General features: G+C 38.4%; 1 protein-coding gene across 2 annotated transcripts in view; it reads right to left on the bottom strand.

The window, feature by feature from the left end:
* Positions 1-16749, bottom strand: part of CDH13 (cadherin 13) — a 515595-nt gene that overhangs the window by 412913 nt on the left and 85933 nt on the right. For both annotated transcript variants that reach the window (XM_074912996.1, XM_074912995.1), the window contains exon 2: positions 5286-5397. In XM_074912996.1, coding sequence (XP_074769097.1) covers positions 5286-5397 — 112 coding nt within the window. The remainder of the gene's footprint in view (positions 1-5285; positions 5398-16749) is intronic.

Below are 16749 nucleotides of genomic sequence, written 5' to 3'. Positions count from 1 at the left end.
CACAAATGTTACAGAAAGGTGTAAAACCTGTAATTAAATGCTGCCAATTATCAGTATCAATAATGTATCTTTATGATCCTCTAATTTGATTGCAGAAGATAGTCCTAGGTCTAAACTAAAAAAAAAAAAAACAAAACTATAAAGAAATAAAAATCCAGGAAAACAACTGCACGTTATAGCAATAATTATGTGGAGAGCTCCTCTAGTATTTCCAGAAAGCGACTATACGAATCCTCTCCCACTACATCAAGGGAACGTGTAGCTCAAGAAAACTGCATGTAGGGAAAAGAACTGGGCAAGCCAGAAGTAGGAGAGCAATGCCTTTTGTTTGTGGTTATAGAAAACACAAATAAGGAGATAAAGGGGTCTAATGACCAAAAACAATGTCAAAATTAGGAAAAATAAACAACAAAATTAAGAAAATAAAATAGTCTGAGTCTGGAGGTTGCTGTTAAGTGAGATGCAATGGTCAATCAGTTAAAAAAAAGCAGTTCAGCATGAGCACAATGAGATAAAAGATGAGAAATAGCAACAAAATTCCAGTAAACTAATGGGAAGGAAGATATGCATACACAACTGGGCTGATGTAATTATTATGGCCAACTTATAGGTACTCTTTGATAAGAATATCAGAATAAAAAGTAGTTTCTCTTCTTTCGTCCCATCAGTAAATGTAAAATATCATTAACATTGCCATATGTAGAAGTAACAAATACATAAGAGCCATTCATAACCTACATTTAATTACGAGGGAGATACTAGCAATGAAATGTAGGTAGGTCCTTGTTTAAATTGGAAAAAAATAAAAAATAAACCACGCACAACACCCTGGCTTATTGTACTTCAGAAAAGAATTAAGGATCTCCTTGGTTTATCGAGGACTACAAAAACAATCAGTGCTATAGGCCTGCTTTGCATATTTGCTCTATTAATTTACATAGCCCTGGCAAGCCTCACATAGCAATGCAGCTGCTAAATTTCACCACACTTAGGTAATGGGTATAAAAAGATGCAAGAGCATGCAAAGTGTATTCAAACAGACAATTAAAAATATCAATTCTGTTGACAGCTAAAATGAAGAAACTGTGCAGAGGTTTAATGCTGCTGCATGAAGGACATACTGTTTACGAGTGATTGAATTAACTAGAATCATGCATCGACAGTCTGCCTTTGTCGAACATTACATATTAGGCCAATTTAGTGTCTGCTTATTACAATAATTTAATTCCCAAGATTGTTTCCAGGCATTTCTAAATCTCCTTCTGCTCTTCCCTCCTCCTCACATTAATGATGGCATCTTAATTATTGTGCTAGTTTCACACCAGTGCAATTTGCTGGGTCAACTCAGAGCAGCCCAGACAACTTTAGCCTAACCAACTCCTCCTTTAGGTGTTTAGGAGGACAAGAAAAAAACAGCAGGAGATCTGGCCAGACACTACAGCCTCAGAGTTCTGAACCAGCCGAAGAATACAAAGGTTATTTTTATTCAACTTAATACTGACTTCTTGATATTGCTTTTCTTTACATAGGTCTTCAACTTCGCATGCTTATTAAAGCTATTATACTTTCTACATTCTAAGAATTTCTACTTTTCACCATGTAGCAATGATGTGTTTGTCAACTCTTTAAAATAAGAATTTCAAAAGAAAACAAAATTGCCTAAAGAAACCAGAATTTTGAAATCTCCTTTCTAAACTGAAAAACAACTCACATTTCTGTGAATAGCATTTACTACTTATGATCTAAATTTCCTCTGAAAATACAACTCTGAGTAATTTATCAAAATGCTTAGACTAAAAATGTTATCCTAAAGGTTTATTTTAGCACCTGTTAAAGGCTGAATTACTTAAGAGAGTCATTTCAATAGACTGTGGCAACCAATTCTGACATTTCATTTTGAGAAGTTGGTGCTATTTTAAAACAAATGTGCACAGATTACACCTTCATCCAAACAATCATAACAGTGAAAGTATATCAATATGTAGTAGTAATATCTGGAAGGAACTGAGATGGGTAATGTGTGCATTTAATGAGTAATATGGCTTTGCATTTTTTGGTTTCACCAAACTATCACTATCTATCACATCGTAGGATCTAGGTAAAAAATATAGATAGGATTTAGAAGGTTGAAGGGTCCCAGAAAGCTGGTTAATATTCAAGGAACACCTCCAAACTCAGGAGCGATGCATCTTGACAAACAGAAGTCAGGCAAAAACACCAGGAGGCTGCATGGATAAACAAGTTGCTTCTGGACAAACTCAGACACAAAAAAGGAGCCCACAGAGGGCAGAAGCAAGGACAGGTAACCTGGGAGGAATACAGAGAAACTGTCTGAGCAGCCAAGGAACAGGATAAGGAGAAAATCCCTCCCTGTGAGGGTGGTGAGGCCCTGGCACAGGCTGCCCAGAGCAGCTGTGGCTGCCCCCTCCCTGGCAGTGTTCAAGGCCAGGTTGGACGGGGCTTTGGGCAACCTGGGCTAGTGGAAGGTGTCCCCATCCTTGGCAAGGGGTTGGAACTAGATGATATTTAAGGTTACTTCCAACCCAAATCATTCTATGATTCTATAGATCAGGAAATCTAAAGGCCCAATATAATTAAACCTGGCCAGGGACCTCAAGGGCAACAAAAAAAGCTTCTACAGGTACATTGATGATAAAAGGAAGATTGGGGAAAATGTGGGCCCTCTCTGGAAAGGAACAGGAGCCCTAGTTACCCAGAACATGGAGAAGGCTGAGGTACTCAATGACTTTTTTGGCCTCAGTCTTCAGGCTCCAGCCAGACACACCACCCTGGCTCAGAAAGCAAAGCAGGGGCTGGGAGAATGAAGAACTGCCCACTGTAGGAGAAGATCAGGTTTGAGACCATCTAAGGAACCTGAAGGTGCACAAGTCCATGGGACCTGATGAGATGCATCCACGGGTCCCAAGGGAACTGGAGAATGAAGTGGCTGAGACACAGTCCATCATATTTGAAAAGTCAAGGTAATTTGGTGAATTTCCCACTGACTGGAAAAGGGGGAACAATCCCCATTTTTAAAAAGAGACAAAAAAGAAGACCTGGGGAACTACAGGCCAGTCAGTCTCACCTCTGTGCCTGGCAAGATCATGGAGTAGATCCTCCTGGAAACTGTGCTAGGGCACATGGAAAATAAGGAGGTGATTGGTGACAGCCAGCATGGCTTCACTAAGGGCAAATCATATCTGACAAATTTGGTGGCCTTCCACGATGAGGTTACAGAGTCGGTGGATAAGAGAAGAGCAACTGACATCATCGACCTGGACTCCTACAAAGCATCTGACACTGTCCTGCATGATATATCTGCCTCAATTGGAGAGACATGGGTTTGACAGAAGGATCACTCAACTGATAAGGAACTGGCTGGATGGTCGCACTCAGAGTTGTGCTCAGCAGCTCGATGTCCCAGTGGAGAGCGGTGACGAGTGGCGTCCTCAGGGGTCGTGTTGGAACCGGCGCTGTTTAACATCTTTGTTGGCGACATGGACAGAGGGATCGAGGCACCCTCAGCAAGTTTGTCAGTGACACTGAGCCGTGTGGTGGGACCGACACGCTGGAGGGAAGGGATGGGCCGTACAGAGGGACCTGGACAGGCTGGAGAGGTGGCACATGTGAACCTCATGGAGTTCAACAGGGCCAAGGGCAAGGTCCTGCACATGGGCTGGGGCAATCCCCAGCACAAATACAGGCTGGGTGAGGAGTGGATTGAGAGCAGCTGAATAGAGAACTTGGGGTGTTGGTTGACAAGAAGCTCAACATGGTGTAGTAATGTCCATTTGCAGCCCAGAAAGGCAACCATATCCTGGGTGGCATCAAAAGAAGCATGACTAGGCTGAGGGAGGTGACTCCCCACCTCTACTCTGCTCTCGTGAGACCCCACCTGCACTGCTGTGTCCAGCTCTTGGGCCCCCAGCATCAGAAGAACGCAAACATGCTCTGGACATGGATCCAGAGGAATGTCATGAAGATGATCGGGGCTGGAGCACCTCCCCTGTGAGGACAGGCTGAGAGAGTTGGGGGTGTTCAACCTGGAGGATGCTCCAGGGAAACCTTATGGCAGCCTTCCAGTATTTAAAGGGGACCTACAGGAAAGATGGAGAAGAACCTTTTTTAAAGGATGTATAGCAATAGGACAAGGGGTAACAGCTTTGAACTGACAGAGGGTAAATTTAGATTAGATATGAAGAAATTCTTCCCTGTGAGGGTGGTGAGGCCCTGGCAGAGGTTGCCCAGAGCAGCTGTGGCTGCCCCCTCCCTGGCAGTGTTCAAGGCCAGGTTGGAAGGGGCTTTGGGCAACCTGGGTTAGTGGAAGGTGTCCCTGCCCAGGGCAGGGGGTTGGGACTAGTTGATTGTTAATGCCCTTTCCAATCCAAATCATTCTGTGATATTTTAAGTAGATGCCAAGAGCTACTGTCTCATGCTGCATACCTAGAATTCCTGGTTCAACAGCAGGCAACCAAGCATGACAAAGAAACTATTAGTAATATATATCACATGTAAAAATGCTGGCATGCTTGGAAGTCACAAAAATGGCAGCACTTGGTATCTTTAGGTCTTCAATATCACTGACCATTGTCAAACTAAGGTAGTACCTTATTCAGTCTTGAAGTCCCAAAGTCATAGAACGTAATGAAGAAGTACCACTTGCACACTACAGTATTTGAATGAACACTAAGTGTGAAAGACAGTTAAATCTCTTCCAGCTTAATGTTTTGAGTATACAGCGCTGGATTGGGTTTTGTTATGTGACATCTGGTCATTGGAAATACTAATAAATATTCCAGTTGTATGACACATGTAGTAACAATTTGCTAGCACTGATGATCACAAGCTTCATCCAGTCTCCTCTGAATTTCATGTGAAAACTTGGACTTGCACTGGCTTTAAACAAAACTTCTAAGATACAGGCTTCTAAATTTGAGTTGCAGAGCTGAATCAACAGTGACATGTTGACAGAGAAGCCCTAATTTCCAAAACTATAGAAAAGACTATAAAAAAAATTGAGTAAACTTACTTTTTAAAAAGTGGATTATTTTGTTTACACAGTATTCATATCATCCTAAACGATTATATGTAGTATTTTGTCATCTCTAATACATGGGATAAAGACTGTAAAGATACAGGATTAATGCAGGGGAACCCAGACAAAATCATGGCAATATTCAAAATCCTATGTACAAAAAAGCAGCTTTCTGATAAATGGGAGGAGCGATATGAATACTTAAGCAATTCTGATTTTGGCAAAATAGTAATATATGAAAATAACATACGGTTCAGAACTGGCTGGTCCTCTGTGAATTCAAATGGCTGTTCAATATAAAAAACCTTTTGCTGGAATCCAGGGACACATTCTAAATCTTCCGCACATGCAAGCAGCAGAACCTGAGGAAGAAAAAAAAAAAGGAAATGGACTTTTAACATCCACTCATTCATCCATCATGTTGGCTTCTGGGAATGATACCGAGTCTAGGCTCAGTGCTCATAAAACAAAACATTGGGCTCCACGCTCGTAAAACAAAATATCCATCACATCACACCTCGCCTTCAAATCTTGCTAAACAATTTTTTATGTAAGGTTTTTGCTTTTATATATGTGGGCTGGCATGAAAATTACAAAATAGTAGCTGTGAAGGTTAAGTTCAGTTCAGATTACCACTAAAAGATATTACTGGTCTTTGTGAAAACAGGACATAATGTCGCTCCAAAAAAAATCACAGGTGAATACAGCTAGGCTTAAATACATGCTTAAATTAAGCACTTTAAGTTGATTTAAATAATTGATGAATTAGGGTCTGCAAACTGAGTTTCCAAAAGTAGATCATCAAGTTACAGAAGGAATTCTTTATTCAAGGATGGAGTTTTGCATCACAGAAGTTTCCTCTGTAAAATAACTTCTTTGCTAACAAATGTAAACTGTTGCCTTTTCTTTTTTACTCTGAGACACTTTTTGTCCATTTTCCCCTGAAATCAAAAGCTTGTTTACATCAAGAGAAGACTGAAAATGAAATGTGTACACTACAGTGGAGGTGGACCTGAAGGTTAAAGTTGAATACAGCTTGTGTCACTGTTAGTACGTGGTCAAAGTTCCCTGTCACGCAGGAACACCTCAGCAAAGGAGGAAGCTTGAAAGAAAATAGACTTGGTTGGAAAGGTTTGTGTTCTATCCCTGAATACAGACAACAACATGAAAGGCTATTTTTCTTGGCAGCTTTTAAATGAGAGCATGGGGGTAAGAATGTCCAAGAAAGAGGCAGGGGGAAAAAAAAAAAAAATTAGTAAGAAGTTTAAAAGGTTAAAGAGAGAGGAAGAGGGAGACAAGTTCAAGAGAAGGGAAAGCCAAAACTGTGTTTTTCAACCTATATATGTGTAACCACATTTTCAAAACTATTTTCTACTTCAGAACTTCCAATGGTGTTTTTCAAAACCTGACTTTCAGCTGGTGCACAGAGTACCCTGAACTCAAAGTTATGGCCAATCTACTGCTTGTTGGACAAAGAAAAATCAAGTGGAGGGAGGACACATAGTTGCCAAACACAATGGTTCTGAATGACATCGACTCTGAAATTCAAGTGGTACTGCACAAATGGGTCTATTTACTCAAGACATCCTCAACATGTGATTACAATTTTGCAAATAAAGCTCTTCAGCTGTAAATTTTTTCCCCTATACCACACAGGTGGATGCTGAAGGCTCGTTTCTACTTCACCAGCCCAGGTGACAAACTGAACTCTCACTTTTCCCAACCCTATAGCAGCATCTCACATATTTCTCAGTTCTACCTCCACCACTTTATCATCTAGGTGTGCTGATCCTGATCCTAGAGAGTTGTCCTACAAAATTTTAATATCTGCATGTTTCCCTCTTAACCAGCACTCACAGTCCATTCGCTAGATCAGAGGATTACACTACCTACTCTCCCTTCATGCACTTCACACTCACTATGAGTTTTATGTGATCCCATTTATAAAAACCAAAGACAGCAATACCCCACCTGGTCTGCATTAGTTTTTCTTATTGAAACCAACTGCTGGATCATTTGTTTCATGTCACTGACATTTGCTATAAAAGCTTGGCTAGAAGTGCTAACAGACTGTGAGAAACAGCCAGAATATTTCACGACAATTAAGCTGGTGGTAGTCAAATGCAGCAGATGGATGCCTTTGCCTTCCCTCCTGACCTGCTCTATGTGTGTCCCTTTGAAGGATTAACCAAGAAAGACTTAAAGTAATACACCAGGCAAGGTGCAATACATTTGACTGCTATTCACTTCCATAGATCCATATAACTGCTGCCTTACAAAGGCTTAAAAAACGCAATGCCTAATCCTTCATTCAGTTATTGACATTGATACGTTGAATTTATTGGAGCTTCTGGACTCTATAGGGATTGAGAATTGGACACGTCCCCTTCGGTCTTCCAGTATGAGACATCTGCCAACGTGAACTGACACATTCAGAGTCTGCCCTCAAAATTGTGCATAAAACTTGATTACTGATTATTTTTTAAAAATAGCCTTATATGCATTTAAATGGTCACATGCACGGAAAAACAGACACACACGCATTTTCTTCACCCATTTTCTGTGTACACAGGTGCATTTTTAAAGTACCTTTCTGACTCATGGTGTTACTGAATGAAAATGCATAGAAATGCCGTCACAGCAGAAGGAAAATCCTTCCGATCTCAAGATGCAAGCAACAACTGAAGCAAAGTTAGAACAAGTCCACACCAGAAAAATAGCCCAAGCAATACATGCTGAAATTTAACTACAAACAACTCTTCCCCTAAAGGTTTAACGCAGCAAGCAAGAAGCAAATCATGTTCTGATCTCCCAGCTACTGGCATCTTAAAGTTGAAACGCTTGTCTTACAAAGCTATAAATAAAAAGCCAGGTTTGGACATCATCTGTGTCATTACTTGGGGAAGGGAATATGTCTACTTTATCAGATTGGTGACAGTGTAAGTTGACTTTGAAATCTGGGCAATCTAAATAGGTCATGAGTTAACTTCTGTAAGCCTGGTACAGAAACCTCACATAATACAGATGTAGCAAATAGAAAATGACCTTTACTCCCTTTGAAATAATTACAAGACTCAGGCTTGGCCTTGCTGTGAAATGGAACATTTTATTCTACTTGTGCAATTCTAGGCACTTTCGTCTTCTCAACATGTCAGACAAGATGTTAAATTTGTCACTACACTAAGAGTTTTTAATTATCTTTTAAAAAAGCACAATTATTCTTTTAGTTTATTTTTCTCATGAAGAAACTTCTTCTGTTGAACAAAATGTCTAGCTCATTAAAATAATTTCTGTTGAGGTTCTTCACTTTGTGGAAAAGAGTCTTTAAAAATACTTTGAAAAAAATCAGCCAAGCAGATATATGTTGAAGGCAAAGAGAATACTGTTCAAAGCAGAACACATACTGAATTTAAGCACCACGTAGATTTAATACTTTTGGGTATAACAAGAGGGCTTACGGGCTGATAGCTGTCCAAAGACAGACTTCAGCTAAACATACTAAAAATAATGTTTAAGTGTCATATATGTAGAATTCAAAATATATAAATATTATTCACACATCTGGGCAAGTAAATACTGGGCAAGTAGTACAAAAGGATCCTTCACCTAATACTAAGAAAAAAAAAAAAGCACCTCATTCCTGACAGAATATGACTATTATGCAGCAAACATAATTTGCTCATGAAAATATAAAGGGGTAGAAGTCTGAGAAAAGCAAACCACAGAGTCGTGATTACTCAGACCTACAGATCCTATATTCACTGACAAGCAGAATCAAAGTCTTTCATAACCTACTGCTTTTCAGAAATGTAGAGAGTGAAGACTCATTTTTAATACCCTGACAATTTGTCTTTCTGAATTTATTACCAGTCACTGTAAGGAAATGTCACTAGTTCACATAACTCTTGTGCAAGTTTGGTCACTGGGCTAGAACTGTACTTCTGATGAGGTATCAAGCCTATGAAACACCTTTTTTTTTTTTTTAGTTAATAAAAGAGCACACACATGCTGGCAACCTTGACTGACCTCAACATTTGCACTGAAAGCTGCTCACATAGAACATGGATTGGAAAGCAAAAGAGGATGGAAATTTTATACCATACTGAAGAGGAAATTAATAAAGTCCCTGATGTTAAAGTGCCCTTGGGTATTACCACATCTCAAAAAAACGGGCTCTTCTGCCTCCTCTGCTGGTGACTGAAAGTTTGTCTCCGAAATGACCTTTCAAAGAATTTCAAAATCTTTATGTCCTTTTTGACTCGCCCAGTTTCAGCACAAGAAGCAACTCCATTCAGGTTGGATTGGCCACATCCTCACTCTGAAAATGAATTTTCTCACCATTTACTGTTAACACTCTCATATTTCATTAACTCTACCTGGATGAGATCAACTATCACAAAAATGCAAACTTCAGAATATTTAATTGCATTTCTCACACATTCTTACAGTGTGAAATTCATCCTTGTGCAAGGCCTTATTTCGTTAGAGATGTAAAGAGTGCAGACACCTGTGAAAACCATCTGCCCAGACAGGAGTTTTACACACAATAAATACAAACAAATCTCATTTCAGGAGGCAAAATTCTGTAGGACCACATTCCACCTTTGGCTTCAGGAGAGTAATTTGAAATGCAAGCAAACCCACATAAAATCCCACATGAGAAAAGATAAAATAGAAATAATTTTTAACTTATTTTTAATAATAGTAATAATCTCAAAAATTCAAAAACTGAGTCACTTCCTGAAAAATTAGGAATTTGGTTGGGATTTTTTGTTGCTTGGAGTTTTTGGTGAAATTTTTTTGGAAGTATGGCTTTAGGATTTCTTTTTTATTCGACTCATTTACTTGGAAGTGAGTATTGAAAATTTATGCTTCCAAATTCTCCTCTTGAAATATGAGAACTAGAAATTTGCTTTTTGCATATGAAAACTTCATATTTTCATATAAAATACGTTGATCCAAAAGCTGAGAACTGAAAGGAAAAAAAGTAATCAGAATAATGAGAACTGTCAACACTGAATTAAATTGCACATGACAAAATATTTTTATCATGCAGATCAAGATCTCTGAATCTTAAAACCCTTCCTATCTTCAGGTGCTGCAACACTAGAAAGACCCACAAAAATGGATAGGGAGGAAGCTATCAGAGAAGAAAAAACACGTAATAAGCAGCACAGAGTCACAATGATATGCAGAGAGATGATGAAATCTTGCCTTCATTGAGGTCAGTAAGAATTATTCATTGATTTTTAGGTTTTTACTCAAGATTTAAATGAGGGAGTTATTTAAATGAAATTAACAGAGGGATACTTAAACAGAATAAAGAGAACACTGATTTAAGCAAGGTTCTGATTCTGCATTATGCAGACTCCAATTAGAGTGCCAGCAGGTCCTAAGGCAATTGTTTCATCAAATCACATACAGACTGGACATGAAGTTCTCCTTGTCTTCTGTATTTTTTAACATCAATTGGAACAGAAAAAAAAAAACTCAAAAGCCTGAATAACTTATCCTCTGATTGGCATAATTAACAAAGCTATTTTAACATTGCATAAAGGTATGTTGAATTATTTATCTCTGAAAGTGACTAAATTAAATAAAACACACAGTTCTTTTGCATTAATTTGATTTCCAGAGCACTACCATTTGGGGAATTTTTTCTTCAATATTTTCATTTTGAAGGGAAAGTTTTCACTGTTTTAGGCTTTAACCTCTTCTTTTTATCAAGAAAGAGGTTCAGAAAAAGAGCATTCACAATCTCTACAGCTCTACCTCTAAATCTGATAGTGAATTCCAGTCATTTTTGTAAGAAATGCTATTAAGATTTGGCACTAAGATTCTTCAAGGATGATAAATATTCTTTTAAAGGGCCTATATATCCATTTACTGCAGAGTTCTGTCCTAAAAGTGAAAGTCACACTTGGAGTACTGAAGAGTGGGCTATGAAAATGCAAATTAGAATGACTTTATTGGCTCAAATGAATTCAGTTCTTCTGTCACTAAGCCGTGTGACTGCGGTAGGCATCCATTAACTGGAAACAAAATATGACAAACTTTTGTGAGACTATCTAGCACAGGACCTTTCTTTTTATGAGCATTTTCCTTGTGAATGTATGTTTATTGTAAGAATTTTATCACATATTCAGTAAAAAGTGTGCATCTTCCATGACAATGGAAATCTTGTTAAGATATTCAAGAAGTAATTTGCCAGCACTAGTGTCTGAACATACAGCTACTTTTCTTCTGAAATTCAAGATCTCTGGAAGAGGTGCTATCAGTTTGTTAAAATATGACCTTCAGGGTCTCTTCAGAGCCCAGAATTACTCTGGGGTCCCCACCGCTTAGGGTGAAGAAGGATAATACGAGAAGTGTACTAGAAAGTATGGGAGCACTTCCATGGCACCCTCATTTGAAGCCAGAATTGTGGCAATTCCTCTCTCCCCAGGCACTGACCTGCCTGGAAGAAGCCATCACTTTTTCTGCTCTTCTTCCAGTCACATGTGCTCCCTGGATCAAGTCACCAGGTACCTCTGTGAAGCCCAGTGCCCACAGCATAAGGCAGCTGGAAGAACATGGTTGGGTGCGAGACCACCACAGTCTATACCACAGTCTCATTTAACTGTAGTGAAACTGCACCCTAAAATTAAGGGTTTTTTTTTAAAAAAAACCCACTCTTACTAACACATCTTCCATGCATCAGAACTTGAACTAGCTTAGAGTACCCTTGATTTGGGAGTCCAGAAAAGCCTTATATAGGCCTGGAAGGAACCACCTCTGGTGTCTCAAGCAGACACAAGATAATCTCCTGGCTGGATCACTTGATCCCGATAATAAATAATTCCTCCTGCATTCCAAAATTCCGGACCCTAATTCTGATGGTCATTTCATAGCTTCCAGAATATATCTGTTGATGGTCAATTTATAGCCATTTATTCTTGTACAAGTCTGGTCTCATAACTTCAACTGTCTCCTCTCTGAGTCTTCAATTTATTAGGCTAGACAAACCAAGCTCTGTCAATATCCTCCTATAACGATACATTCCAAGAGTCATCTCAATGATCTTTCATTGTGCCTACTTAAGTTTGCACATGTGCAAAATACACAAAGAATTCCAGATAAGTCTTCTCGAGGGTCTGGTAAGCAATATTAATATTTTCTTAAGCCCAAATTATGTTGCCTAATGCTTCCTAAAATTCCACTTTTCCTGTTTAAAGTCTTGTCATACTGATGGATCACAATCATTCTAAAATTAACACACAAAGAGCTGAAAAATTTGACATCAACAGAGATACTGCCTCTATTTAGCTACAACAATGTTAAGCAGCTTTTGCAAACATCGTCAGGATTAATCTTTATGAAATACAAACACAGATGCAAACCCTCATGCATTGCTAAATCTATGCCCTTTCTGACCAGATGGGAACCAACTCTGCTCACAAGTGTCAGACATCTTACGGCGCAGAGCCCAAGCTTATTATCTGAGACTCAGGTTTTGCCAATAGATGAATGGCTTCCAGGCTCAAGGTGGCTTGTACCCATATGGCTCAGAGCACAGAATCCACTTACTGTTTCATCTACGTAGATGTATCTGAGAATTGTTCACATTTTTTGTAATCCAGGCAATAACTATCATCCTGGCTCATTAATCATAGAATGGTTTGGTTTGGAAGGGGCCTTAAAGCCCATCTAGTCCCAACCCCCTGCCCTGGGCAGGGAAACCTTCCACTAGCCCAGGTTGCCCAAAGCCCCGTCCAACCTGGCCTTGAACACTGCCAGGGAGGGGGCAGCCACAGCTTCTCTGGGAAACCTCTGCCAGGGCCTCACCACCCTCACAGGGAAGAATTTCTTCTTTAATCTAAAACTACCCTCTTTCAGTTTAAAATTATTACCCCTCATCCTATCCCTACACCCCTTAATAAAGAGTTGCTTACCCCTCTCTCCTGGAGCCCCTTTAAGTACTGGGAGGCCACTCTAAAGTCCCCCCTGAGCCTTCTCTTCTCCAGCTGACCCCCCCAACTCTCTCCGCCTGTCCTCACAGGGGGGTGCTCCAGCCCCTGAGCATCTTTGTGGCCTCCTCTGGACCTGCTTGAGCAGGTCTGTGTGTTTCTGATGTTGGGGTCCCCAGAGCTGGACACAGCACCGCAGGGGAGGGGTCTCAAGAGAGCAGAGTAAAAGAATCACCTCCTTTGACCTGTTGGTCACAGCAGTATTTTAATGATTAATAGCAGAGGTCAAAATGTGTTACTTGTGCTCAAAGTAAGTAATACTTTAAGTTATTCAACTATTTAACAAGTACGTACATACCCATCATGATTAATAACACTATTTAACAAATAAGACTCCTCAAAGAGATGGGTTGGGATCCAAGGTTATTTTTTTGTTTATTTTTAGCCATTATGGAAAAAGTAATCATATCTTGCTGAAACCCATACACCACTGGAATGAGATTACAACTGGTTAGCCTGCTTAGAGAAGCTGCATAATAAATTCATTTTACAGGGCACAGAATAATGCAAATGAGCCATTCAATAGCTCTCCTGTACCAGTGAAAGAGGTATAAAGAAGAAACATTGAAAGTCAGAGTTCTGATCTGGTTATACTGCAAGGTATGGAATTACCGAAACCTAAACTGCATTACAATAACCCGTTCAAAGATCTGCTTATACCAAACATTTTAGTTATTTATCACCTAATGAAATAAACAGGTTGATCCTATTCTCCAGCAGTAATGACTTCATGAAACACTTAGATGAATGAAAATATGGATCTCTGGTTTTAAAAAAAAAAAAAAAAAGATGATAAGTTAAGAGTTGTTTAAACATGTTTTATAACCCTTCACATGCAGTTACATGGGGCAAAGTCATTATTCCACACAGGAAAACACTGATGTGGCAAAAGCTATTTGAGAAAAAATTAAAATCATATTTCTTACAGTAGATAGTGGGTTTTGGATAGGATGGCTGGAAACTATAAGGAATATGATACATGCTTAATTTCCCAACAGTGTGATCATTATCAAAAAAAGTGCAACCTTCCACCTATTGTTTTCTGTATATTCCACAAAGTTATAGCATAACGCAATTATTACTGCACCACAAAACTAAACATCTGTCTTTTGCAATGGTAAGCTAAAACCGAAAATGAGCTTTCTGAAAACAATCTTTCAAAGAACAGCATGCTTTAGGAATTAAACACATACACAGTGCTATCACCTTGAAACATTACAAAAGCGGGAACTAACCCCCAGAACTCAAAAGTATAAGGACAAGCGAAAATGTCTGTTTTCTCAACTTCAAGAAAATATTTGTTGAACATTTTTTGACCTTCTCCTAAACAGTCACGGATGCAACTTTTTTTAAAAAAATTGGTACCTTCAAGTAAATCCTTCAATTCCAGGGGGGGGAGGGCATAGATAAAAAACCTAACATCCAAAGATTCATAATAAGAATTGAGAAATTGCTCCAAGGCAAGAAGCCCAATACAAACCTGTCTACCATTTTTGGTATGCTTTTGACTTCAACAGAAAATGGACAATATATTCTGTAGAAGAGGCTGTAGACAATTTTTTGCACACGTTTATCTGCACATCACATGGTTATTTTCTCTATTACGAGTCATACTGAACAATACTAGTCTGATAGTGTTAAATAGTTCTGAAGACTTGCTTCCTATTGATTTCTGTTTAAAGAAAAAAAACAAGCTCATAGGTGGATTTCTCTTTTCATAAGAACAAGACCTGTTAAAGCACCTCAATCTTTCTTTCAGTTGGTATTTCGACATGTTCTCTATCTTTTCATCAGCTTCCCATTTTCATGAAACTCCTATGAACTTGACATTTACAGCTCAGCCTACCAACTATAATTGAAACTACCCAGTGGTTTCAAGAGGTATAAGAGAGAATCATGAAAAACATGGTTGAGCAATAAGGCTTATACAGTCTCAGAAAATCAGACCAAAAACCATGTCAGTGACATGATGACATACACTACTATTTCTGCTTGTCCTATTTACTAGTTTCCAGGAATAAAGATGTGTATGCCAGTTTTTATTCTAGTTGGTAAAGTTTAGGGACATAAATAATTTCAGAATGTAAATAAGTTCAAGAAATCTCTTTTTAGCTAACTAAAAAAATATTGTTACATAATGCACATAATATACGCCTATAGAAGAGGGAACTGAGCTTAGAAATCAGCAATGCATGAGACAAAATACAAACCAGAAACTTCTTGCCTATATGCTAACTTTTGCCCATAGGATAGAGGAAAGCCTTCAAACAGTGTAGTAAATACATATTAGTCCACAAAAAAAAAAAAAAAAAAAGAGGTAATTTAAGCCTTTATTAGATGTACAAACTGAGGTCATTGGAATTGCAGTCAGTTATCCCACACAGTACATCACACTTAGACATATTATCTATTCTACCTTTATCATCTCACAACCTACAGAAAAAATTCCAGGAAGGAAAATGAAAGTAGATTAGCTGTTACCTGCCTGGTCAACCTTCTTAAGGGACATGCTTCTACAGATCACAGAAAAATCAACCTGAGCTATATAATTACACTAAAGTCATTGAAGTCCTTTTGGACTCTCCCCAACCCCCCATGTATGCCTACCAAAATAACGCACCGCTATCCCCCAGTTAATCTTGATGGTTAATCAATAATTTCAAAAAGTTAGGAGTTGTAATAGAAAGACAATAACCGATCAACTTTGAAATAGCTACAGCAGGGGAAGGAAGATGCTTGAACGAAATTAAGAAAAATATATGCAATATATATTTATTTCTATATTGCACAGATATATACTTAAAACTATTTAAAGATATACATCTATTTAACAGAGACTGAGGAGGATTTATATAATCCTGCAGAGGATTTACATTATAATTTATTTCAACCTAGAATTCAATTCCAAAACTGGTTATTAAAATTATTTACACACTTTGGTATTTTCTTGTTTAATGCTTGTTTTCAAGTGATTTTACTTTCCTTTTATTAAAGAGCATTAACTGTACTTTATTAGTAGTAGGTGAGTTACCACACATTTTTAATTCAGTTAACCAATATGACCCAAGTTTTTGTATCACTGTTCATTTTAGCAGTCAAGGGCTTCTGCATTTGTTTACAATAGGCAGTAATTTTCAAGATCCTTGAGTCATCCAGAAATAAATTTAAAAAAAAAAAAAAAAGACCCAGGCCTTTTTGGCAGTGCCAGTTGGTACTTGAGGAGTATTTTTAATGAATTGCAAGAACACAGTCAAAAAATGTAAAAGAACTTGTACTAACTCTTCTGAGTTTAGAGAAAGCATGCCCCAGGGAAAAGGTAGCAAGTAGTTGAACATTTTCAAGCACATCACAATAAAGCAAAATCTCTAAAGCTTACAGGCTCCCTTGTGTTAACAGTGACATTACACCAAGAATGACCTTTTCAAAGAAATAAAACCCATTAATGCTAGGAACATGATAACTATTAAAGATCAACACTTAGTAGCCAAAATTGGGGGGGAATCAGGCTGGTAATTTAATTAGAACATAAATAATAAGAAACCAAGACCTTGGTCTATAACCAATCTCTTATAATTGCTTGCCATTTAAAAGCTGAATGAAATCTTTTATGTAAAGATACAGCTATTGACCCCACATGTATTAGGAAGACACAGAAAATCCTGACACATTGAGAATGAAATCTCACGAGTACTGGAGAAAGCCTTAGTA

The sequence above is a fragment of the Athene noctua genome, chromosome 9 (genome assembly GCF_965140245.1).
Source record: "Athene noctua chromosome 9, bAthNoc1.hap1.1, whole genome shotgun sequence".
Taxonomy (NCBI): Eukaryota; Metazoa; Chordata; class Aves; order Strigiformes; family Strigidae; genus Athene; species Athene noctua.
This window is presented reverse-complemented; position numbering and strand designations above follow the sequence as displayed.